Raw genomic sequence first — 24780 nt, 5'->3', positions numbered from 1 at the left:
TATGAGGAGTCCCTAAGCCCTGGTTTCTTTTGTAAATTAGAAAAAATCCATAGACTATACAGCTGCAATCCCCTTTTCAACAGCTCTCTGTATTCTACATGAGCTGTTGTTTTTCTCTTTTACATTAGGCAAATCTCTCCTCCTCAAATTTATTCTGTGCAAGGAATTTTGAACAGATTAGTTGGTTGACCAGGGGAAGAAAGAATATGAAGAACATGATCTTGAATTATCCCATTTAAAGAACAATCAATAGAAAAGATGGCAGGAAAGGCATGATGAAAAGCAAATGTTGTTTTTCTGCTATTTTTCCTGCCAACAAGCTGCATGATTCATTTCAAACTTCACAAGAAAGAAAATACAGGATGTACCCAATACTGCAGCACTATTTGGTCTGACTGACAAGAAGCACACATTTCAGTCTTAAAGTACATTAGAGAATTCATTGTTTGAATTACTTAGCTGAGGGAGGGATTAGACAATTTCCGAGATCTGGACATGGATCTCACATGGAGATGATGACTGCTCTTCTCACCCACTCAACACGTTTTCCCCAACTCTTAGACACCCCTGCACGTCTAAGTGGGACACTTAAAAATGTGTGCAAAAATCAACGCACATATGCCAAAAGAGTGGGGCTGGTTGCCAAGAAAAAAATGTGGGACTCTTAGGCAGGGCAGATGCACTAGGCAGCCAGGGCAGATAGGTGTGCTCCCATTCCCCTCTACCTAATGGGGCTGGATGGCCCAGGATGGTGGGAAGGGAGCACCATTCAATCCAGCCCTCACAGAATGTAGAAGGAGAACTATATATGGAATGTAAAGGCATTCACAAATACTCTCATAGGCTCAATAATCAACTGAGAACCTAGGTTTGCCCCCCAAAAAACTTATAAGCTCCCACATTAGTTCTATGTATCAAGAAGAATGTGCATCTGAATAATCTAGTATACTTACCCAATTCTTTAGAAACAGGTGATGCAACTGCAATGTCTCCTATCTTAGCAACACCATCATAGTAGGCTCTTCCAGCAAGAATCATACCTAAAAAGACAAAAGGAGTAAAGCAAATATATTATGATCTAAATAATCTAAATGAGCAGATTTATTGATCAGCTATATATGTTGGACCAGATGACCCTCAGGATGCCTTCCAACTCTCTAATTCTATGATTCTGTGTCTTACGGTCTCATTCTCTGCCGCCCCAAGGAGGGGAAAGAGAGTGTTAATAACAGCGGTACAAAGTGTATACAGTCAACTCACAACTTGCACACATTTAACTTGCACAATTACAGCTTTATATTCTGGGTGGCTGGCACGCAAGGCAAAAAACTTAAAAACTCTTTCCCCAAGCATGGGGAATCTGTGTTTCAAGTTGCAGCTATGCTATAATAATTACAAATAAATCAATTATGAGGCTAAAGAGTCTTTCACTTTTTATATAATAGGAAGCTTGTTGTCAATTAACTCACATAGCTGCTTCAGGAGTCAGAGGAAGTCTTTGAATAGTAAAATATCTTCAGTTATGTGTAAGAACTGAAGAAGGGTGAGCAAAGAGGGTGGCCTGCACCTGGGTGCCACCTTAAATATGTCAGGGGCAGGCAGGGCAGAGCCCCCCTGCCACTGCCCCTGACTGGCCTGACAGGCAAGGCCCACATCAAATGGAGGGTGCAGCGTGGCCAGAGGCTACACTGTCTAGAGTTCAATGGCAGAAGGAAAGTGGGACATAAATGTAAGAAAATAACTAAATAAATAATTTCACTTATGAATCACCTCCCATCCCAAAGTGATTTACAAAAACATATATGAAGCAGCTAAATACATAAAAACAATAAAAAACACAAGTATGTATTACTTTTCCAAAGACAGAGTTCATACATCTTCAAATGCATGTGCCTTGGATCACCCTTATCTTGAAAAAGTAACGTGAGGCAACTACCTATTTTGTTCCTTGCAAAGTAACTTGCTACATCTTGCAGTTGCTCTTCATGCTCATGATACATGTATCTGTTCCAAGTGCCCTGAAGATCTGGGAAACCAGATTTTCATATATACTGTAAAAAGCTACTTTAACATGTGTAATCGCCTTCTGACTGCTGGCTGCTCTCTAGCATGAATGTTGCTTCTGTGACCCATCCGGCAGAACAGGCCTTGTTATTCAAATTATAGATATATAAATAACATGAAAATCATTAGCAGAGAATAATCAAGCCCATGATACCTGTTGTATGTTATTGTTTCATTTAGGAAAGATGAACTAATTTGGTGGACCACATTGTTATGGAAGTAAAAAATGAAGTTGCCTTTCTCTCCCTGCCTGGTTCTATGAGAACAGGAAGTTTCTGAACTAGGAGAGTTTCTCCTTTTAAATCATGAAAGTACTGGTTGCATAACAAATACTATTATATAAACTGGTGCTTGTTCTACACCAGTGATCTTTGTAATGAAGGGAATGCAATGAAGGAAATGTTACAAATGTTAACTGGTTCATTAAGATGATTATATATATTTTGTTAATGAGCTTGGATAAGTTATTTCAGACAATTTTAAGAGGGAATCACTTTAAGGTGCTGCACAGTATAAGTTCAAGCAAAGTGGCATTGGGGGAGGAGAAAAAGAACAAATCAGAGACAAGCAATGTAGCAAGCTTTAGAAGGAAGAATATTATAAAAGGCAACAAGATTAAGCCTACAAACCTGTAATTACTACAGCTCTTAAGTGCCATTGGTAATGTCACTCCTTGTTTTATTAACAACCACCTTAGAATATAAGTAGCTTTGTACCAAGTCAAGAAAAGCCACCACTGTCATTTTCATGTTTCTTATTTCATGGTAATATGTTTCTGAACAATGTTTGTCATCATGAAGTCACTGATATGCACTGAAACAATCCAGATGAGATCCAGCCTATACCAACACAATAGCTTTGAACTCTGTTTACAGGTTCAGCAAACCAGCCTCAGTGAGAGGATCAAATGCTTGCCACTACTATTGAGACAGAAAACCTAGATTCAATTTTGCTTTAAGGAAACCAGTATAGAAAATAGCCTATGACCCAGGCAAAATGGAAAAAAAATCAGTATGTTCTAAAAAGCTTAAGGCTGTATGTATGATTACCTATAAGTTCCACTGATCACAGTGGAACTTACTTCTGAGTCACCATATCTAGGAACGTACTGCATATCTTAGATGCCTTCTAATTAGCTCGCTTGGGGGCATGTAGATTTTGCAGTGCTTTGAGGGGATACACCTTCAAAGTCTGAACAAGTAAGGAAGAAGCTAGTGTCTGGTTCATGTGACCAAATATCGGCCCTCAGATTGTAGTAATGTCATGGAAATCCAAGGTATGCTGCCACGGGTCTCATGGTGAAATGTTGGGTTTTCCTTTATGCTGAAAGAAAGCACAAGGAAAGGTGGCACATGGAAAAATATTACTCATCTCAAATGATGAACAGTGGGTGGGTAGCAGAGCAAACAGTGGTTTCACTTAGTCAGCTGTAATGTGTACTGAGAAAATTGTACACAGTGGGCTGTATCCAGTGCTAGACCTACTCACAAGTAAACCCATTGAAATGAATGGGCATGACTATCTAACTTTCATTAATTTCAATGGGTCATCTCTGAGTAAAACTTAGCTGGATGCAATGCATTGGATCTATTCTGAGTAAAGTTTAGTTAGATACAATCCTGAGGTTTAGACCACAGCACCACCCATGTCCCCTCACTCCATGAACCCACGTTTGCTAATGCACATGAAGCCATTATTTGGCTTAGAGCTATGCAGACTTAGTGCTACACACAAACCAGTAAAAGTACGGATGACTATGCTAAACTTACAGAGGGCATCTCATACTAAGCAACCCATTAAAGGACAGCACAAAAATGGTCCATACCATGTTTACTGAAAAGATTTTAAAGATGTCTCTCAGCATAGTTTTGTCATCTTTAAAGAGCATAGCTTTCATTTAAAAAACAAACACAACAATTTGAAGCTAATGGAATATAAATGGACATTTCTCAGACAAACAGGGTTCTCTCCTCTGTTTCCATCATGTTTTAATTTATTAGTTTCCAAAAAGCAGTTTTAGCAGAAAAATATGTTCCACAGGCTTACTGGAAGAAAGCCACATGTATTACTTCTGACAAGTCTTCTCAACACTCTGGATTGTAACCATGGGAAAAGAAATGTGATCCAAGGTCACAGATACACCAAACAAGGAAATCATCTTTAAGGAGGAACATCCCCTTGAGATGGTGCCAAATTGATTTGCATAAATGAAGTGGAAATATGGTACTGAGGCAAGTCAAAGGGAAGTGAATGGCTTAATCAAAGTTATCACTCTAGCACCAGTCCTACTGAAGTGCAGTTTGTGGTAGTTGTGGTATGAGTGTAAGACCTTCTGATAAAATCTCCAATGCACCATTTCATCTTCCAAAAATATTTCATATTTAGTTTCACTAAAATCAGCACTGATACATCCCAACACTTGCTGCACCAGCAAACCACTCTTGAGAATGGGTTTATCCAGGCTTGTAAATAAGGGCATACTTTAATAATCCATCAAGTATTTAAGTAGCTGCCTGCACATACTTATATTATTTATTTTAAATAAAAAATTACTAAGGAACCAGGTTTTGCAAAGCTTTCAGGCCTGGTCACCTAGAGAAAGTTATCACAGGTGAGTCATTGAGCGTTTACTTACAAACCTGATTTAGCTTCTACAGCATCCTAAAGTTGTTTATCAGCATGGCAGGATGCTATTGTGGCACTATAGGCTAATATGTCAGGGCAAAGGTTATGGTAAAAAAAAGGTAGTGCAGATGAAGAAGTACCTGCAAGGACTGCAAAGCTTAATCCCCAAATCTCAACCGGACTCAGTTTAAAACAAAAACAATTCACATGCAGACAAATATTGTGCAATACTTAGTCAGAAAATGTACTCAGAAGATTATTATCTTTAAGAGCTCTTTAAAACATGTACAAGATCGCCATTCTAAATAAGAGTCACAGAAACAAGGTCCTTCTGACCTAAACTCCTATGGAACGCAAGGTTATTAGGATCAATGCTATAATATTATTCATACCATAAAACAAAATGGAAAATTGTGGAAGATTTAGACTTTCTTTCCTTGATTGTTCTTGCCTAATCTGATCTTCACTTTAAATGTGTTATCACCACCATTACATCCTTTGGGAGGAAAACTGGGAAGGAGAAATCCTTGGGTGAAATAATGTTAATTCCCAATCACCATCAGTCAAAGGCTCACTTCAGTCTGATTTTCTGTCAGACCCATGGGTTAGAAATTCCTGGGTTAGAAATTCATCAGCCAGGGAACTGTTCCAACTTAAGCTATGACCTGAGATACTGTTATGATGAAAGTGCTGATCTTAGCAGAGGGAAGGCCTTGTGGATGGCTCAGAATAAATGCTATAATAAAACAGTTCTCTGAAGTTGTTTCAGTAAAAGTCAGCCTTAGACTGAACCTCCTATATGAGCACCATTCTGTCCCAATTGCAAGTTCCACCTTTCCTGAAAGATGCCTTCACTCAGCCTGTTCCAGCAAGTCTTCTACTCTGACAAAGTGGAGGAAAATGCTGATTGTATCAGGGCTTCTGTGACGAGGTCCTCTGAGTCAGAGGATAGCAATATGGCATCCTGAGGCTGAAGGGCCACTAGCACCATGTGCTCATCTTGTGGATGTGCTTCTGGTCATGTGTGCAAGTCCCCTTCAGGCTTCCATCTGCTTGATCCAATCCCAGGTTCATGACAGATACTTAGGGAAATGAGATGAAGGGTCAGGACAGACAGTGAAAAACAAAATCAGAATATTTTTCTCTTACCTAAATAATTGGGATAAACTAGGCAGGAAGTTTTGATTTGCAACAACCCAAAAACAGTAAATGGTGTGCTTAGCCCCTTTGAAATTAGTGGGTTTGAGCTCTTTTAAGACTACACAGGATTATAGCCTTGATCTTGCTTTCTTGCAAGTAATCTGTGTAAGGGCTAATAACTTTTGGAGAGGACTTTGTTGTGAGACATTCATTAGACTTTAATACTGTAGAATTAAAACACCGGATATTATGTTAAATTAGTGCATTGATTTAAAAGTCAGGAGGCTTACCATTAACAGCTTTTTCATAGTTTTTCCCCAGGTTTATTAAATTCCGCAGCCCTGGATTGAACTGTTCCATAACATTCTGGTGAACAACAACAAAATCAGAGATATCATTAAACTGGCATAAAAATGTAGTTTAAAGTGTCTAGAACATTTTTAAGCAATGCATGTCACTTAAATTGAGTCACATTTCTAGCTCAACTGCATGGAAATCATTTTAAAATATACACTGCTTTTCCATCTACAGGCCTTTGAAGTGGCCTGACATTTTTATTTATTTAACAAAATGTATATCCTGCTTGGTTACAATAAAACTTCTAAGCAATTTACAATAATGACTTCAGATTGGGGGGGGGGGACTGCTTCACACCTTGAACATGTGTTTCAGTATGTCTGAGAGAAGGTCTGACCTAAGATCAGAGCAGTGCAATGTTCACTGATTCTGTAAGGCTTCACATATTTATAAGCCAAAATGAAACCATCATTTACTCAAATATCTTCTTACAAGAAAAACAATGACAGAAGTAACAAACACCCATAAACAAGTAAGGGACATATATCTTATACCCACATTCCCGATTATTTGTGTTTGATGCTAGAACTCTGGTGCCAGTACCTAGAGTAAAAACCTATTTCAAGTTTTTATGGTTTTTGAAACCAATGTTGCAAGACAGAAAATGGGACTGATCACAAGCGGAATTAAATTGTGGTCTACCACGATATGTTTGATCCCAAAAACCCCACCTTCCAGGCATCAGCAAATGAAACCAAAGCCAGTTTCTGTAAACCACACTTTTCAGAAAATAAAGGAAGCCAGTGCTGTTTCTTATCTGAAACAAAGATCTAAACAACAGACCTTGTCTCAAGCATGTTGTAGGGTGTTGTGGCTCAGGTAGGTACTGATGGGGGCTGCCAGGGAAGGGGATATTGGCCAGGTCTGTGCAGTGTACTGTAACTCAATAGCACCATCATCTTAATGATGAATTTTCTCATGAAAACTATATAACACCAGGTATTTCATACTTCCCACCCTCTCTGGAGCTCTGAGATGTTGACCTTAACCTTGATCACCTGAGTAAAAGCCAAATTGATTTTCAATGCTGAGTTTTGGCTTATGTAGTGAAAATACACTGAAGCTGTTAAGTGTCACCCAACGTCATTTATTTTACAGTGGTGCCCCGCAAGACGAATGCCTCGCAAGATGGAAAACCCGCTAGACGAAAGGGTTTTCCGTTTTTGAGCTGCTTCGCAGGACGAATTTCCCTATGGGCTTGCTTCGCAAGACGAAAACATCTTGCGAGTGTTCCGATTTTTTTCCGCTCCCCCCTTTTTTCTAAGCCGCTAAGCCGCTAATAGCCTTTTAGCTGCTAAGCCGCTAAACCTTTAAAAGCCGCTAATCCGCTAAACCGCTAATAGCGCTAATCGGGTTGCTTCGCAAGACGAAAAAACCGCTAGACGAAGAGACTCGTGGAACAGATTATTTTCGTCTTGCGAGGCACCACTGTATTTTAATAAGATAGTAAGTACAGTGGTACCTCAGGTTAAGAACTTAATTCATTCTGGAGTTCTGTTCTCAACCTGAAACTGTTCTTAACCTGAAGCACCACTTTAGCTAATGGGGCCTCCTGCTGCCGCTGCACTGCCGCGGCACGATTTCTGTTCTCATCCTGAAGCAAAGTTCTTAACCTGAGGTACTATTTCTGGGTTAGCGGAGTCTGTAACCTGAAGCGTATGTAACCTGAAGCATATGTAACCCGAGGTACCACTGTACATGTTTCATTGGTGCAAAAAGCATTCTGTTCCTAAGAAGGAAAATCTATCCTATTTTGACCATACAATTTCCTAATACACTATGCATGGAAAAGATTTCTCTTCCTGAACTCAAAAGCTTACACAGAGAAATTGAAACCCTTAATAACACCAAAATAAGGTTTAAAAAACAGCATCTGAAAGCCAGCTCAATCTTATGCAAGGGGTATGCAGTGATAGAATGTAACTTGGCTTTCCCCCTCTAACAGCCAACCTCCCTATGCAATATCTTTCCTCAGACTGAAAAGCAGTTTGCCTTGCAGCATGGGGGCAGGACTGCTCTGAGAAAAGTACAGCTTACAGAAATAGTTTCACAGTTCTTTGGATCCTGACCAGAATTTTGAAGTATTCTTTTTATCTACTCACTCTTTGACCGAAATAATTCACTTCTTCCAAATATGAAATATTTGTGTTCTGAAAAACTAACCATTGTATCAGACTGGAACACTGGGATAAAGTCTAAAGCACTCACTTTAGAATGAATGAATGAAGGCAGCAGTAGATTTCAAATACTATTTTTGTGTGTGTGTGATTTTATGGCCCTAATGAAATATTAATAACATTAACTGGACCCAACTTACTTGAATCCAACTTTTAAATTCAAATATTAAACTTGCCCAAGTTATGGAAAAGGCTGTTATTCTATGTTCTAAACATAGCTTTTCTTCACCTATGTCAAAGGCCAAAAATCCGAAACTAATTAGGCAGGAGAAACATTAACAACGGCAATATACTATTGTTGTTGTTGTTGTTTAGTCGTTTAGTTGTATCCAACTCTTCGTGACCCCACGGACCAGAGCACGCCAGGCACTCCTGTCTTCCACTGCCTCCCGCAGTTTGGTCAAATTAGGCAGGAGAAACATTAACAATGGCAATATACTATAGGTTGTTCCTATTATCTGAACAATTGATAAAAACATTAAAAATGAGACCATCAAGGCTGTGAGTCCTGGAAGACCTGCTCCTTTTCCATCTAGCCTGGGAGGACAGGACCATGATGACTTCAGCTGAAGCTGCTGGACAGACTTTGGAGCTGGGGTATTGTTTAGGGGGTCTTGGCGTCAGGGGCGTAGAAAGGGGTGGTGGTGGGTGCAGTCCACCCCGGGTGTCATCTCTGAGGGGGGTGACAAAATCCCCCTGGGCGGGGATCGCTGCGCTGATCGCTCCCCTGGGTGTGGATCGCTGCCTCGCCTGCCTCCATGGGCGGCTCACCTCACCCCTGGGTGCACGGCATGTGTGCCACTCCGGGTGCCTGAGTGGCTAGCTATGCCGCTGCTTGGGGCGGTGGGACAGAGTTGTTGTTGTTATTGATATTATTTTTCTGTATCTTTATTTTAGATCTTATCATGATTTGTGTGGAAATTGTTTCAATTTGGTCATGTACTATTTGATATTTTATTTATTGTTTATGACTGCTTTTGTTGTTTATAAATATGTATTTTTTCCCTGTAGTAAGCCGCCTTGAGCATGGTTTTAACTATGAGAAAAATAAAATTATGTATGCATGTTTAAAAATACCCAATGACAATACACATAGAATGATATAAAATAAATGTATTTAGTTAGATTACCTGAGCAGTTCACATCACAATAGGTAAAACCTATTTACAGTAAGTGCAGGTTGTAAACTGACCTTTTGTCTACATTTGAAATACCGGTAGTTAACTATTCTGGGAATACTGCTTCATACCACACACACCTTGTTGATACAAGATAATAATGTCCAGACAATGCCTTTGCCCTGTCATAGCTCTCCCTCACTACATAATAGTTTACAACCTTAAGTCTGTCAGAGGGAAAGAACAGCTGAGGTTTTCCAGTATCTCACAGCTATCTTGCAGTGCGCTTGATCTTTCCCTTCAACTTTTCTTCATGGTCACACAAACATTTGGATGTATTATTTTAGGAATCAGGACTTTGATCATCACATTAAAAACAAAATGACTCAAAACTGCTTTCTTCTATATACCTTCTCCATAGAATACAGTAAGAACCTCAGAATCAGTACATACTGTACATTTACTGTCATATGGGCTCAGATCTTTATGTAAGGTGAGCAATATCTGGAAAATAATGAATACAGTGGTACCTCTGGATGCAAACGGGATCCGTTCCAGAGCCCTGTTCACATCCTGAAGTGAACGCAACCCGCATCTGCGTGTATCATGATTCGCCGCTTCCGCACATGACGTCATTTTGAGCGTCTGTGAATGCGCGAGCGCCGAAACCTGGAAGTAACACGTTCTGTTACTTCCAGGTCGCAGCAGAGCGCAACCTGAAAACGCTCAACCTGAAGCTACTTCAACCTGAGGTATTACTGTATGTACTTGAACTGGAATAATATTTTTTTTATTCCTTTCTTATGGTCCCTCCCACATAACTCTACGAGATGGAATAGTGTTTGTGTTATAGCATATTGTTATTATTTATATTTGTAAGGTGCTCTGGGAGCCTCTTTCTTACTAAAGAGCAGGGCAATAACTATTTAAATGATCGTTATACAGACGTGAACTGAGATCAAATGCATCTCACTCCCACAGGAGGCAGTGATGACCACCAACCTGGATAGCTTCCAATGGTTGTAGGCATTAATACTTCGGAATACCAGTTGCCGGAAACCATGGGAGGAGAAGAGAGCTCTTGTGCATGGGTGCTGCTGGCAGATTTCCCACAGGCATCTGGCTGACCACTGTGAGAACAGGATATTTGTCTAGATGAGCATTTGGACTGATCTAGCAGGTCCTTCTTATGTTCTTAAATGATTGGCTGGAACATCAACTGACCAACTAACACAAATGGCACAGGAATTCATCCAAGAACTCTGAATGCTAAAATCCATGTGCGATATTCTACTAAGTTTTACATCTATTGAAATTAATAGACTTAACTTAATCGTGTTCATTTCAGTGGGCCTACTCTGAGTAAATTCGGCTGACTCCATGTATTAAATGTTGCAGTAGAACTTCTAATAAAAATACCCACAATCTGTAATTTAATTCCATATAACACAGCCAACCTCATTTGTACCTGGGAGACCTGACTATGTGATGGTGAGGACTAAATTTGACTGGGACTAACATTAAACTCGGATTGATTAATAGGATGCTGTGAAAATTGCCTACCTCAATAGGTTTTATCTTTTGCAGGTACCTACTTTTGAATGCATCAAGTTCTGAGGCCAGCATAATAATAATCAGTCAATTTATGCCAAGTCTGATGCATCATGACACTGATCTTATCTGAGTAACTATGCAGTGGTGGTAGCAGTAGCAGTTCTAGGTGGTGAATGATCTTCCCTGTTGGGTTTCAGTGCCTGTCTAGGAAGGCTTACACTGCCAAAAACAAAGTAACCTTTTCACTGAAAATAGCTTGAAATTGTTTTACACTACTTTCTACTTATGAAGATGTGCTTTTCCTTTGCTTGAATAATTTTGTGTTTTCTTTTGCTTGGACAATTTCTATAAATTTAGGTTATATTGTTGCATAAATTGAAATGAGTTGCATCTCTTTTAAATTGTTTTGGTTGGCTAGATGCACGTGATAGAAATACAATACATAAAGCTCATCACACACGCTTTCCAACTGATTGTTTATCATAGCTCACATTAGAAAAGAGTTTCCCCCTTATGACTCACTGGGTTTTTAGAATGTATGCGGTTGGAAGACTCTGGTTGTATTACCCTTGACTGGGATATATCTTCTGATACCTTTTTTTATACGTTATCAGTATGCTGAACTCTTACCTACAACAATTGATTTTCTGATAATTTAAATAAATTTACCGTACTGCTGTCAACTACTGTTCTAAGTTTCTTGTCCTGCCCCACTTCTTCAACAGATCCCAAACATCTTTCAGATATACACCCATGGGCATCTTCAACTAATCTAATTTGCTGCAATTTGTTCTGCTGTGTTATTTAAAGATTTCCTGTGGGGAAAGGCAAAATAAGTAGAGACAATATTTGTCTCTAGAATGTTCCACATTTACTTATCTTCACTATGTAGTGATTTTGAATGGTCACATACTTCTGTCCTTCCGCCTTTCATGTTGATTCTTTAGCCAGCATTGGTTTTCCGTGATTACAGTGCTTTAATAGCATCTCAGTCATTTATAACAAGTGCAGACAAGTTAGGATGGTGAAATGCTATGGTGCTCAGTTTGAAAAGCAACAGAAGTATAATCCAATCCTCCTCTTCTGGAGGAATGTTTAGATATAAGTTTTATCTCTGTGACTAAGGTGAATCAAAGGTGTCAAATCACTTTGTGCAATTTCTTTTATTACCAGATCAGTGCTTCATCCCAGATAGTTCTAAGAACTCACTAGGCCACTGTTTGTTACAGTGTTAGAATGCATGGCATGTAAGAAATATTATTTTTAGATTGTTTTCTTTAAAAATAATTCTTATGTGACTCACACCATGAAGTTTGAACAACAATCCAATGCAGATATTCACCATCATTTATTTATATAGCACCCACTCATATAAAATATCAAGGTGGTGTACATCTTTTTTTGTTGGCATCTGTCTGTCTCAAGAGACAATGGAGTGCACCTTCTGGGGTGAAGCCAAATTGCTGAGGAATTACAGCATGCACAGAGACTGGTAACATGCAACTGCTGCCTCCTGCACTGTTTTTGCTGTGTTAGCTACACCAAAGTGGCCTCACTAGTGCAAGCCTGGGCAGTGTGTATGGAGGTCCTGGGCTGCCCAGATGACAAGACTCCCCTCTCGGCCTCACTGATGTGGTCCAAAGGAAAGCAGAGCAATACCTTTGGCATCAGATTGGCTGCAGGCATTGCCAGAAGGAGATGTACAAGATACCATCCAACCACATTAGGGACTCCAGATTTGTGTACAGCTTACTACTTAGTCTTTTCTTCTCCTGAAGATGTCCTGCAAGGCTGTAGATATGGATTTTTCCTCAGGGTTTACTCCCAAAGCCTTTCTCACAAATGAGCATAGCCACAAGGCAGCAAAGGTTTAAGATTATTTTCTTTCTCCTAGATGGGCTACCTTCCCAGGTTGACGAGCCCCATCTACCCCTCACTTGCCTCTACAGCACATGTAGTAACCCCCTTCATTACCTTCAGACCCACTATTGGTCTCATCTGCTCAACCCACCAGAGCTTGTCTTCATATGCAGGGGAGGTCCCTAACTCACCAAGAGTTTGAGACCCATCAGCTACACCTCACCTGGTTTAACCAGCCAGTTGAAGCCATTTCCCGGGCTGTGGCCACTGTCACATGCTGACACAGGGGAGAGTTGAGTGAAGGATGGAAAGAGAAGGAAGTGTCCCTCACCAGAAGTACTACCTCTCCCTTAACACCCCTAACAACAATATAGCCAAACACAGTAAAACATATCTGAAGAAGTGGTATCTGAAGAAGTGTGCATGCACACGAAAGCTTATACCAAGAACTACTTAGTTGGTCTTTAAGGTGCTACAGGAAGGAATTTTTTTATTTTGACAGTAAAACATAAGATACCATAAAGCAATACAAAATAATCATAAGAATGAATGATTTATCTTATATAACATTATGCTGCTTTTCCGCAACCCTTCTTCCTGAAACAGATCCCCTACCCATATATATAATTTCATGTTAAGCAATTTGTCTGTATTAACTTTAGCTGAGGCTTACCCTAGCAAGTGTACACCACAGTTAACACTGGTGCTGACAAACTGGTTAACAGCAATTGGGAATACTGTATTTACATTAGGCAAAAGAAAGACCACAAAGAGGGAGGGAGGAGTGAGCTGGTGAGCGAGCGTTCCCCAGGCTTGCTCCCAATTTGCTAACCACAGTTAGCAGGAAGTCAACATTATGCCTGCACCAGCCCAATACGAATATTATTAGAATATTTTCCATCAGTTGGAAGTTGCATTGCCAAGATTTCAGATTAATAACTGCTTTTTATAGCCTTCTGCAGAATAAATACTCCCAGACAGCACCAAAAGAAAAACACTCAGTGCATTCCTTTTTAAAACAATCACATCATTTCAGATTTCCTTCCTTAAATTGAAAGAACTGAAACAACAGCAAACAAACATTTGTGATCGCTCACTGATCTGTTTAAAAAGGTAACTGATATCTTACACAATAGCAACACAATCAATAAGGAAGCTAAATACAGTAGATGTTTTTAAGAAACTAGAGACATAAATAAGTAGAGACATGGTCATATAGATTTAATGGCTCAAGCCATACTGTATGTTGGGCCAAGCCATGGTTTTTGACATTGTGAGAATAGTCCTGGGGTTGTGCGCATTCTGTTCCACCTATGTCCTCCCTCATGCACCATGAGCGCCTCTCTCCCTAATTTGCAGCAAACCACAGCACTGTTTGACTCAAACAAGCAAACTACAATTTTTTCTTGCCTTATAAGCCACGATTGAAAGATGGAGTTTGATGCGGTGTAATTACAGTATTAGAATGTTGGGCTATGGGAAGATGTAGATTCAAATCCCCACTTAAGCATAATGCTTAAATGGTGCTTGGGATAGTTATCCCCTCTCAGCCAAATATATTTCACAGGGCTGTTGTCAGGGTACACTGGGGTGAAGAAATGACAGTGGATGCTGCATTCGTAAAGAGTGAAATAAAAATGTACAGTAATAAATAGACCCTCATCTACTATATATTTTGGAAAGTGCTTTGCCTGCCTGTCAGTCTGTTCTGTATAGGTTTGGCTGCCTCTTGAGATTATAGAATTGTAGAATTGAAAGGAAAGATGAGGGTCATCTAGTCCAACCCCTGCACTGCACAAAGCAACATAGTCAAACTTGGTACAAGGTTTCCTGAGGCGAAGATCTTAATATTTGGGTGTCAGCTGCCACTTTGAACCAAGAAGACAGGCCAAAACATGACTTTGAAATGACTGCATCTATTATTTGGCATAGGTTTGGCCACCGCTTGAGATATGGTCACCAACCTTGCTAGGAGGCTTCCTGATGTGTGACTGGCAGTCTTGGTTGACATTTGGAAATGTGAAGCTAGCATGACTTCACACTTTTTGGGCATAGGTTTGGCCACCTCTAAAGATATTGCTTCAAAACTCAGCATGAGGCCTCTCGAGGTGAGAATGACAGACTTGGTCATTGTTTGTTTGCTGGGTGCCATTTTGTTGGCAGACCAAAATGAAACTTTGGTGTGACTTCACCTGATTTTGGGAGTGATGGGTCCAAACTCACAAATTACATTATGCATTTTAAAAATCACAGTATTTTTTAGTTTCTAAAAATTCATGGGCAGCACTGGACATTCTCCACTAGTCTTTTTAAGACTAAGAGTAAGACTCATGGCAGACACAAGAGAAACACTTGAAAAGATTTATCTTATCAAGCACCTTGTATTCCTAATCAGAAGCACAAGTAGCAAGTACTGTGCAAAAACCAGGCTGATAGAAACCGACTTTGTGCTTTCACTCCTGCTGTGGATTTTATATACATACATGTGAAAAGAATGTCAAAGTGTAGTTATATGCTAGATACGCTATCCTCTATAAGTACTACAAAAACATTTTCACTTTCCAATCAAATGAAAGCTTTTGTAATTTCCTATACATGTTCAGCTTTGCTCTTATGCAGGACACACCTTCCAAGAACACAATAGCTCAGCATGTATTGACACAGATCAACAATGCATAAAGACCCAGCAGTTTACAAAGTTGAGGCTTATATCCTGCCGATATAGTCAGATCCTCAAGCTAACAATGACACCTTAAACAAACTTGCCAATCATTGGTCTGCAAAGAAATTCACAGCAATGTCATTAGGTATTTTTTTATATAAAAGGTATTTAATCATATGAAATCTCCATCTTGGTAATATCATTAAATATCGTAATATCCAACTAGCAGTCAAACCATAAACATATGTGGTGGAGTATCTGCCTGAAGAAGCTGCATACAATTATGCTTTATCATTCCTTTATGCTGATGTACTTCAATATACACCATTTAAACACTTATTTGCTGACATGGCTAACCATATGATTACCAGAAAGCAGCATTCATGGATCACTTGCATTACTATAGCCCTAAATGGGGGTGTGGAATGACAATGGCCCATAACTGTTCCAGAAGAGACACTAGTTGTGTGTGGTACATCATCCATGGGAAAAATATACATTCTACAACACATGCAAGCTGTAATACCATGTATGTTAATTGTATGTGGTTTACCTGGTACATTAATATAAGCCCATATACAAAATTATGTTAATAACTAACTTATAAAGCTAGCTTTGAAAACTAGCTTTAAATATCATTTTCAAGTTGTTGTTTTTCCTGCATAAATTTGTGTCTTATTCTTATAATAATGGAATCACTTGAAAATACCTGGGGTGTTCATTTCATAATATTTTTAAAACGTGCCCATGACACCTCAAGAAACTCTGCTGGTAGGATTTAAACTCTTCCATCGGGTGTTCTGAGCTTTGTGTAAAGTATATTTAAGGGTGTTATGCAATTTGTATAAATATATTTTGATGGGAATCCAATAAATGGATACCACGTTAGCCAAACAGGCCGTGTGCTGTATGTGGAAAAGGAATCATGAGGTCTAGAACAAACATAGCTTACTTTCTTTTAGAGTTATTCCAAATCCATTTTATACCTGGGATTTAAGGGGCTTATTTATTGATTTTGCAAGCCACATGATTAGCGCCCCGAACAAATGCAAGAGTGTATAGCTCCATCTTTGCTCTGACCTATGCCTCACCCACAACAGCTGCTTCCATCTGGCACCCCCCATGCTAATGGAAAATAACTTGTCCAAGGTAAGATAGTAAGTCTTCTGCAGAAAATCATTCAATGCTGTTTGTCCATGACTTATTATCAGGTCCAGCTCAAGGACTGGAGTGCAGATTGCCCTTAGTGGGCCCCTCTTAACCCCAACTGCCCCTCAGTGCACACTGCCATCACCCCACTGGTAGCACTGCCAGCATACACAGCACCAGGACACTGTACCCATTACAGCACAGTCTCCAGGGATGCCTGCCTGCAAGTGTAAGGCTGGCACTGCGGGCACAGGAAAGGCATCAGTTCTACCAGGTGCTGTTGACAAGGCTCATGAACCTTGGCAAGTTTCACCAGTATGCTAATTTCCTTATACAATCTGGGAGCTAAAGTGGAGACAAGGGCTATGTCTTTCTAGTAATGAGAATATTAAATGCCAATTCCACTGGAAATGTCAATACCAAAATGGCATCTTGGTATGATGATACCAAAACAGACATTTCAAGAAATAGTTGGGTAATAGTAATTTGAGGGGGGGAAACCTATGTTATCATGTTCTGTCATGTCCTCCCTTATGAACCTTTTTTTTTTAAAGAACATTTCCTCCTTGGAAAAGTGATTCAAATGTTTGATAATGGCATACACAGTAGGTAGACTACATGTATATGTATTTGAGATACATAATTTACTTTACATGTCACATGGCATATACATTTTTGCCAAATCAATTGCTCTATTAACCCACTGTTAACTTTAACTTCTTAGTTGCCCCTTACAACTCTTTGCCTTCCCATTTAGCCACACTATATTTAGCTTTTAGAGAGCTGGTTTTATGCTGATGCTAGAGAAGCAGACGTGCATAGTAGCTAATGTAACAAACACTGAATCAACAGAAGTTGGTCCAATATACGGTATCATCTTGCATGCTTTATTGCCATGAAAGCAACACTGTGCCAAATAATTCTGTCCTCTAAAACTTCTTTTCTGTAGGAGCTTTTTCTGTAGGGGTTTTGGGTGCCCTGCCCCCATGACAAAACTAAAAGATCCATGGATATATGGTGAGAAGCTCTACGTGCAAAGAAACTGAAAAGCTACATTTTATTTAATATTACAGAAGGCATTTATTATTCCACTCTTTTATCCCAGGATATTTTATCCCAGTTTGAAAACCTCACTGACTTGTGGCCAATGAATGCACACAACGTACAGTGTGGGCTGTTGCGCTATTCTTATTCTCCTCAGTGGATAGACTTGGAACTACAGTGGTACCTCGGGTTAAGTACTTAATCCGTTCCGGAGGTCCGTACTTAACCTGAAACTGTTCTTAACCTGAAGTACCACTTTAGCTAATGGGGCCTCCTGCTGCTGTCATGCCACCGGAGCACGATTTCTGTTCTCATCCTGAAGCAAAGTTCTTAACCTGAAGCACTATTTCTGGGTTAGCGGAGTCTGCAACCTGAAGCGTATGTAAACTGAGGTACCACTGTACAGTAATTTCCCCATTCTTTCAGTAGGCAGCTTTAGTTTCATGCTACTTGACTTTTCTAGATTTGTACAGTCCTATTATAATAACAACTAGAAAGGCCTGGGTTACTGCATCTCATCTTTCCACTCAGCTCGTATTTGCATTCGGATCTAACTTTGTGGAAAAATGGGAATTTGCATAACCTATAGTGGAAGATATTGGGGGGGGGGGCGGAAATGGTCTGGGTGTGGAATTTTGACTTCAGCACAAATAGATGGCCTTGATGATAAGTTTTACTTCTCAGCACATTTGCAAAGGGCTTAATACATTGGATATATTGCCACTCAGATATTTTGGGCAAAGTATAGTCTGTGTCAGATATTTGTGGTGTTCTATGAGCCTCAAAATCCATCTAAAACTATTTATCTTCTCAGAATTTTAGCATGTTGTCCAAGGGAAGTTGTAATCTTATGTAAATATATCACAGGAGGTCTGAAGCCTGGATTAGTTAAGTAAAATGCATAGTCCAAGATGTGCTTGCCTCAGAAACAACACAATTTCTGACTACTGCAATATCTAGGACTCAAGAAATGTGAGTCTTATTAAGCAACTTGGGGGTTGCTTAATAGCTTAGGCTAAATTTACATAAGGACCATTTGCTGGATCAGACCAATGGCTTATTTAGTCCAGTATATGGTCTCACAGTGGATAACCAAATGCACAAGTGAAGTCTTGCAACAGCATTCTCTAGCTCATGGTCAGGCTTGTTAACCTGGATCTACACTAAGAAACAGCCAAAATGGGGATTGCCAGTCTGATGCCTGTAGGCGCCATGGAAGGCCCTCCTAGAAAGAAATGTATGAAGCAAAATGTGTGGGTCCCCTCCTAAGCGATTTCTGTTAAGTGAATAGGTCTAGCTTCTCCTACCTATCAGTGTTTTTAGTCAATGAATGAAATCAGAGCTGTGCTTCCTAGAAGTTATTTTCTGCAAATACTACTATACAATAAGTGTGGGTGGATATTAAAGAATCTTCTTCTCAAATGGCAGATGCAAGATATGAAAACTTTGCAAAAAGGATTAGGTATGGTAGCTGATTTTTGTTGTCGTTTAGTCGACTCTTCGTGACCCCATGGACCAGAGCACATCTGGCACTCCTGTCTTCCGCTCCCTCCCGCAGTTTGGTCAAACTCATGTTAGTAGCTTCGAGAACATTGTCCAACCATCTCATCCTCTGTCGTCCCCTTCTCCTTATGCCCCCCATCTTTCCCAACATCAGGGTCTTTTCCAGGGAGTCTTCTCTTCTCATGAGGTGGCCAAAGTATTGGAGCCTCAGCTTCAGGATCTGTCCTTCCAGTGAGCACTCAGGGCTGATTTCCTTCAGAATGGATAGGTCTGATCTTCTTGCAGTCCATGGGACTCTCAAGAGTCTCCTCCAGCACATAATTCAAAAGCATCAATTCTTTGGCGATCAGCCTTCTTTATGGTCCAGCTCTCACTTCCATACATCACTACCGGGAAAACCATAGCTTTAACTATACGGACCTTTGTCAGCAAGGTGATGTCTCTGCTTTTTAAGATGCTATCTAGGTTTGTCATTGCTTTTCTCCCAAGAAGCAGGCGTCTTTTAATTTCGTGACTGCTGTCAACATCTGCAGTGATCATGGAGCCTAAGAAGGCATCTATAAAAAAATTCTTATATACAGAGCCAGCCCATCCACTTGGTGAGGAGAAGCAGGCAGGCAGGATGGATGGAGGAGTTAGGAGGTTTCTAACTGTGATTATGACAATGAGGAGGTGATGAAGTTTTAATTAGAACAGTAAGAAGGAATAACTGGGGTGCACAAAACACAAGGAAAGGAAGTTGCTGGGACTAGAGTAGCCACAAGATTCACACTGAAATGTATGCTGTAACTCAAAACCTTAAAAATAATATTTAGCAGAATCAGTCATTCAAGTTTATTTTGGGAACAAGCTAGAAGGTGCAGCATAGACTTTAAAAGAATGCTGAAGTTTATTAAAACCAGCGATGAAATAATCCAGTGTTGGAACAAGGTGCATGAAATCTGGTTATATAAAACAATTGCATCTGCTGAAATAAAATTAAAAGATTTCTTTTTACATTACCTACTTGTGGATTACCCTACAATTTTTTGATGTGGCCATATGCTCACATAAGCATGCATTCCATAGTAGGTTAACAATTCAGACATACCTCAGCATTATTAAAAGCTTTTATCATGGAAAAAGAAATGACTTTACAATGGCAGATATGCAAAAACCCCAACTATAGGTTTAAAATAGCACATACCAAAATATTTTGGATTTTTTCTAAACCAGGACAGAATTAGAAATCATTGGGTGGTTAAAGTATTTTACAAATGTATGAGGTATACAACTAATGCATGCAACTAACTTTCCAAATTGATCAGACACTTTAAAATCATACAGAAAATTTGTATAATAAATAGATTACTCATTTCAAGAGCTTTCAAACAGCATTTTTCAGGGCTGTTTCAATGTTCTTTATATTGAGGGAATGCAAAGGTGGGTGATCCCTACCTAATGTATTTCTGAGAAAAGAAAAGAAATGTTCTGAAAAGTTCAATAGAAAAGGCTGTATTTATTATCCTGCATATACTATCCAATCAGGATGTCTGTTTCACACAATGTTGGAATCATCATCATCATCATTATTATCATCATTATTATTATTATTATTAATTCAAGAGGCAGTTCTGCATGTGAAGCGTCAGCACCTTTCATTTAAAAACTGGATTAACCTTCCAAGTCCACAAAGGGGTCCATACTAAATGGCAGGGTTATTACTCTAATATACAGTGGTACCTCAGTTTACAAACTTAATCCGTTCCAGAAGTCCGTTCTTAAACCAAAACCATTCTTAAACCAAGGCACACTTTCCCTAATGAAGCCTCCCGCCGCCGATGCCCTTCCACCATTCGGATTCCGTTCTTAGACCAAGGTAAAGTTCTCAAACCAAGACACTATTTCTGGTTTTGTGGAGTTTGTAAACCAAATCGTTCTTAAACTGGTACCACTGTACCTGCATTCATGTTTTCCTCATTTAAGGGTTATTCAGTCTGCTGGACAGCTTGGATTCCCAAACAAATATATCTGAGCCAGGGTCCTCCACAGAATTGCATCAAGAATCTACCTACAACACTGCAATTTGAACTTGAAGGTACAATATCCACACAACCTTGTACTAGGATCCTCCTTAGATTGGCCCAAGCACTCTTACCATTATCGACCCTGGAATCCTCTCTGTAAAACCCCCAAAAGCCCAGCTTATTTTTTGGGCAATACTCTCACCGGGCCTTGAATTGTAAGCACCAGCAATGCCTTACACCAAACAGGTACCTGACAGAATAGCACCCATTTTATTGGAAGGTACTCTAATGTGGAAAGTTACCTACAGATGGTCAACCGCATTCTAAGAGCTGCAGGCCCATACTGATACATCTAACAGGAACATCTGTCGGAATTCCCCCCTTTATCTCTGCTATATTGAGGTGAACTTGTCAGTGAGGACACATTAGCCTCAATATATTTGCCCTCTCAAATACATTACTCCAGAAAGTACCTCAACTTTGTTACCTATTCTGAACAGATTGGGAATATGGATGCTTTGAAACCCACAAGGGAAATTCTTTGTATCCTTCTTTAAACAATCCAGTAAAACTGCCAAACCTTATTGGGCACCCAGCAATCAAAAAATGGATTGGAAGCTACCTTCACCCCAAAGGCAGCATTAACACCAAGCATTTAATCCTTACTATACACAAGGGCTAGCCAATATGGTGCCAGATGTTGTTGGACTACAACTATTATCACCAGTAACAAATGGCTATGCTACTAGCTGGGGTTGATGGGAGCTGCTGTGCTGTCCAACAATATCTAGGGGCCACTGGGCTACTCCTGGATTACATTAATGAGTACCTAACTTGCATTATGTGATCTTGAGTATATGCCTTTCTACTCAGCCTGAATCTCCAATAATTTCCACTCTCGAAGGTCTACATATAATCACTACCATGGATTAGAAAAACCCCCACCCCTATCTACAAACATACATCAAATCCACCTTTTTACAAGCTTGTTACAGGGTTTTGAGATCATAACAGATTTTTGTTTCAGTAGCCACAGGGAAAGCACTTCCACAGCCCACACAAGCCCTGTTACATATAAGCACACCTGCCATCCCTTGCCAGCCCTTTCTACATGAAAACATGTTAAGCAATGTATTTGAAAGGAATCAACTTGCATAGCACAGGAGGGGCTGAAGTTCAATCCTTGGTGTAACTACCTGAAAAGATCCTAGGGCTAGAGTCACTGTCTGAGACCTCAGACAGCCAAGGTCAGTCAGACTAGACAGAAAGGAATAGTTCATATAAGGCTTGCTCTTCACTCTGAATGAGTGGTTTCAATTCTCAAGCAAGCTGCTATCATGGAAAAAGAAGGGCAATGCCTTTGGGAGTGGAACCGTAGTGTTTATATTACTATTACTATTATTATTTATTAAAGATTTTATTGGTTTACAAAAGCACACGCCTTGTCTCTTTTTTCAGGTTGTAGTGTTTTGCAAGGGAATGGTCCAGGGTCCAGTCAGTGGAATCTCCATTTAAATGAATCTGATAGGTGTTAGGAAAAAGCATGGGGAAGGAGGGCCTTAGCTCAGTGGCATCACATCTGCTTTGCCCCTGGTTCAATCCCTGGCATCTCCCAGCAAGGATGGGAAGATGCCTGACTGAAACCCTGGAAGAGCTGCTGCCAGTCAGACTAAGACACCAAACGTCCACCTTGTACCTACATTTGTACACATGGAAAGCTCAGATGGGTATGGAAATTACATGTATTCTAGCCCTCCAAGGGTGTTGCTAGGGAGCACCCCCTCCCTCTATTAAGCACTCAGGAGTATGTACCTGACCTTGGAGAACCAGAAAGGCACCATGAAAGGCTCTGTGTGCTCTCTTGTGTGTTTATAGGCAATAGGGCAGGTGTGGCACACTCATAAAGGAGTGGCGAACCTCACCTGCGTGGCTGCCAAGGCAAACCTTAACTCCTCAACTGCGTAGCAGCCAAGGCAAACCTCACATCCGCTCCCACCCTGAAACATCAAACCCCCACCCCCCACAGCCGCCCCATTACAACAGCACATAGCTGTGCAATGACATTCAGAAGACGGGCCCCACCGTGTTCGCTGGGCTTTACTCCCTGGTTAAGTTTGCACAGGACCGAATCGGTCTCCAAATTCCCACTGCGAAAGCTACCTGAGTAACCCTGGGCCGGTCACACACACACACACACACTCGTTGTCAGGCTTGGTCTACCTCGCAGGGTTCTTGTGAGGAGGAATAAGCCCTGAACACTGAAGGAAATAATAATTCAAGAAGAGACAGTGTGGCATTCGTGGTTAAGGGTGACAGACCAAGACCTGGGAGACTTGGGTTCAAATCCCCCAAGGCTCAGCCATGGAGCTCACAGGGGAGGGTGGCAGTCACAGCCTGTCAGCCTTACCTACCTGCAGGGTTGTTGTGAGGATAACACGGGGAGGAGGGGAACCATTGCGCCCCACCTTGAGCTCCTTGGATGGGGCAGAAACATGCCATAAGCAAATACGACGAAGAAGTTCGACTAATGATCACGAGTATTTATTTCCCCTCATGATAATGAGTATTTCTCTCCCCCTTTTTCTTCCCATGTGTGTCTGGGTCTGCCGCAGTGGCGTAGCGTGGGGGGTGCAGGGGGGGGTGCCGGCCGCACCGGGCGCAACATCTGGGGGTTAGGGTTAGGGGGCGCAAATCCACGGGCTAGGGGGCGCAAATTACTTGCCTTGCCCCGGGTGCTGACAACCCACGCTACGCCACTGGTCTGCCGCCCTCCCTCTCCCAGCGCGGAGAAAAGAAGCCGCTCGACTTCCCCTCGCCTCAACTTACTTTATAGGTGCTTTCCGTCAACTTATTCACCTCTTCTGGGTCCCGAGACATGGTGGAGGTGCTGCTGCTGCTTGGAGCGGGAAGGGAGGAGAGGCAAGAAGGCGCAACTGAGGCGGCCGAGACAACTTTCCCTCAGGACGACGACGGCGGCGACTGGCGCGCTTTTTCCCCCTTCCCCTGAGGCGCCTTTTTTTTTCCAGCCGGGAAAGGACAAGAACTCCCTCGGAGATAGAAAGAGAGAAACAAAACTTCCCCCGGAGCCGCCTTCCCCTTCCACGCAGCTGAGGTGAACCGGCGGGGACGGCGGCGCTGGCTGCCGTGGCGCCCTCGTCGTCCTCCTTCTCCTCCTCCTCCTCTTTCTCAAACTGTCAAACTCGTGGAACCGGCCAGCTCAGCGGCTCAGCCCTTTCGGGAGGCGGCCCCGGCGGCGGCGGCGGGGCGGAGTCGGGCGAGGTGGGGCCCTCTCGGCCTGACGCGGCAGCCGCAAGGCGGGCCCGGCCGAGCGGCGAGGCGGAGGAAGGTCGCCGAGGTTGCCCGGCCGCTTCTAGCTCCGCCGCCTCTTTACCTGAGCTGCGGGGGGGAGCAGGAGGCCTATAAGCTGCTTCAGGCCGCCGCCTCCGCCTCCTTCCTCTCACCGAGAAAATCTTCGTTATTATCAATATTAAAAGTTTTGAGGTGAAGAGGGAGAAGGGCGG

At 41.2% G+C, this 24780-nt stretch overlaps 1 protein-coding gene across 2 annotated transcripts in view; it reads right to left on the bottom strand.

Annotated features, from left to right (window-relative positions):
- The window catches only part of BAIAP2L1 (BAR/IMD domain containing adaptor protein 2 like 1), a 61824-nt gene extending 37306 nt beyond the window's left edge, over positions 1 to 24518 (bottom strand). Inside the window, exons 1-3 of one of the 2 annotated variants that reach the window (XM_082199786.1) lie at positions 24086 to 24518; positions 6120 to 6195; positions 954 to 1040 (exon numbers count right to left, since the gene is read on the bottom strand). In XM_082199786.1, the coding sequence (XP_082055912.1) occupies positions 954 to 1040; positions 6120 to 6195; positions 24086 to 24136 (214 nt within the window). In that variant the 5' untranslated portion in view covers positions 24137 to 24518. The remainder of the gene's footprint in view (positions 1 to 953; positions 1041 to 6119; positions 6196 to 24085) is intronic. The other variant, XM_082199787.1, reaches the window with a different exon arrangement.
- Between the last annotated feature and the right edge of the window lie 262 nt (positions 24519 to 24780).

Source organism: Podarcis vaucheri (assembly GCF_965113315.1).
Source record: "Podarcis vaucheri genome assembly, chromosome: 14".
In the NCBI taxonomy this organism is placed as follows: Eukaryota; Metazoa; Chordata; class Lepidosauria; order Squamata; family Lacertidae; genus Podarcis; species Podarcis vaucheri.
Note: the sequence above shows the minus strand (reverse complement) of the source record. Positions and strands in the feature narration are given on the sequence as shown.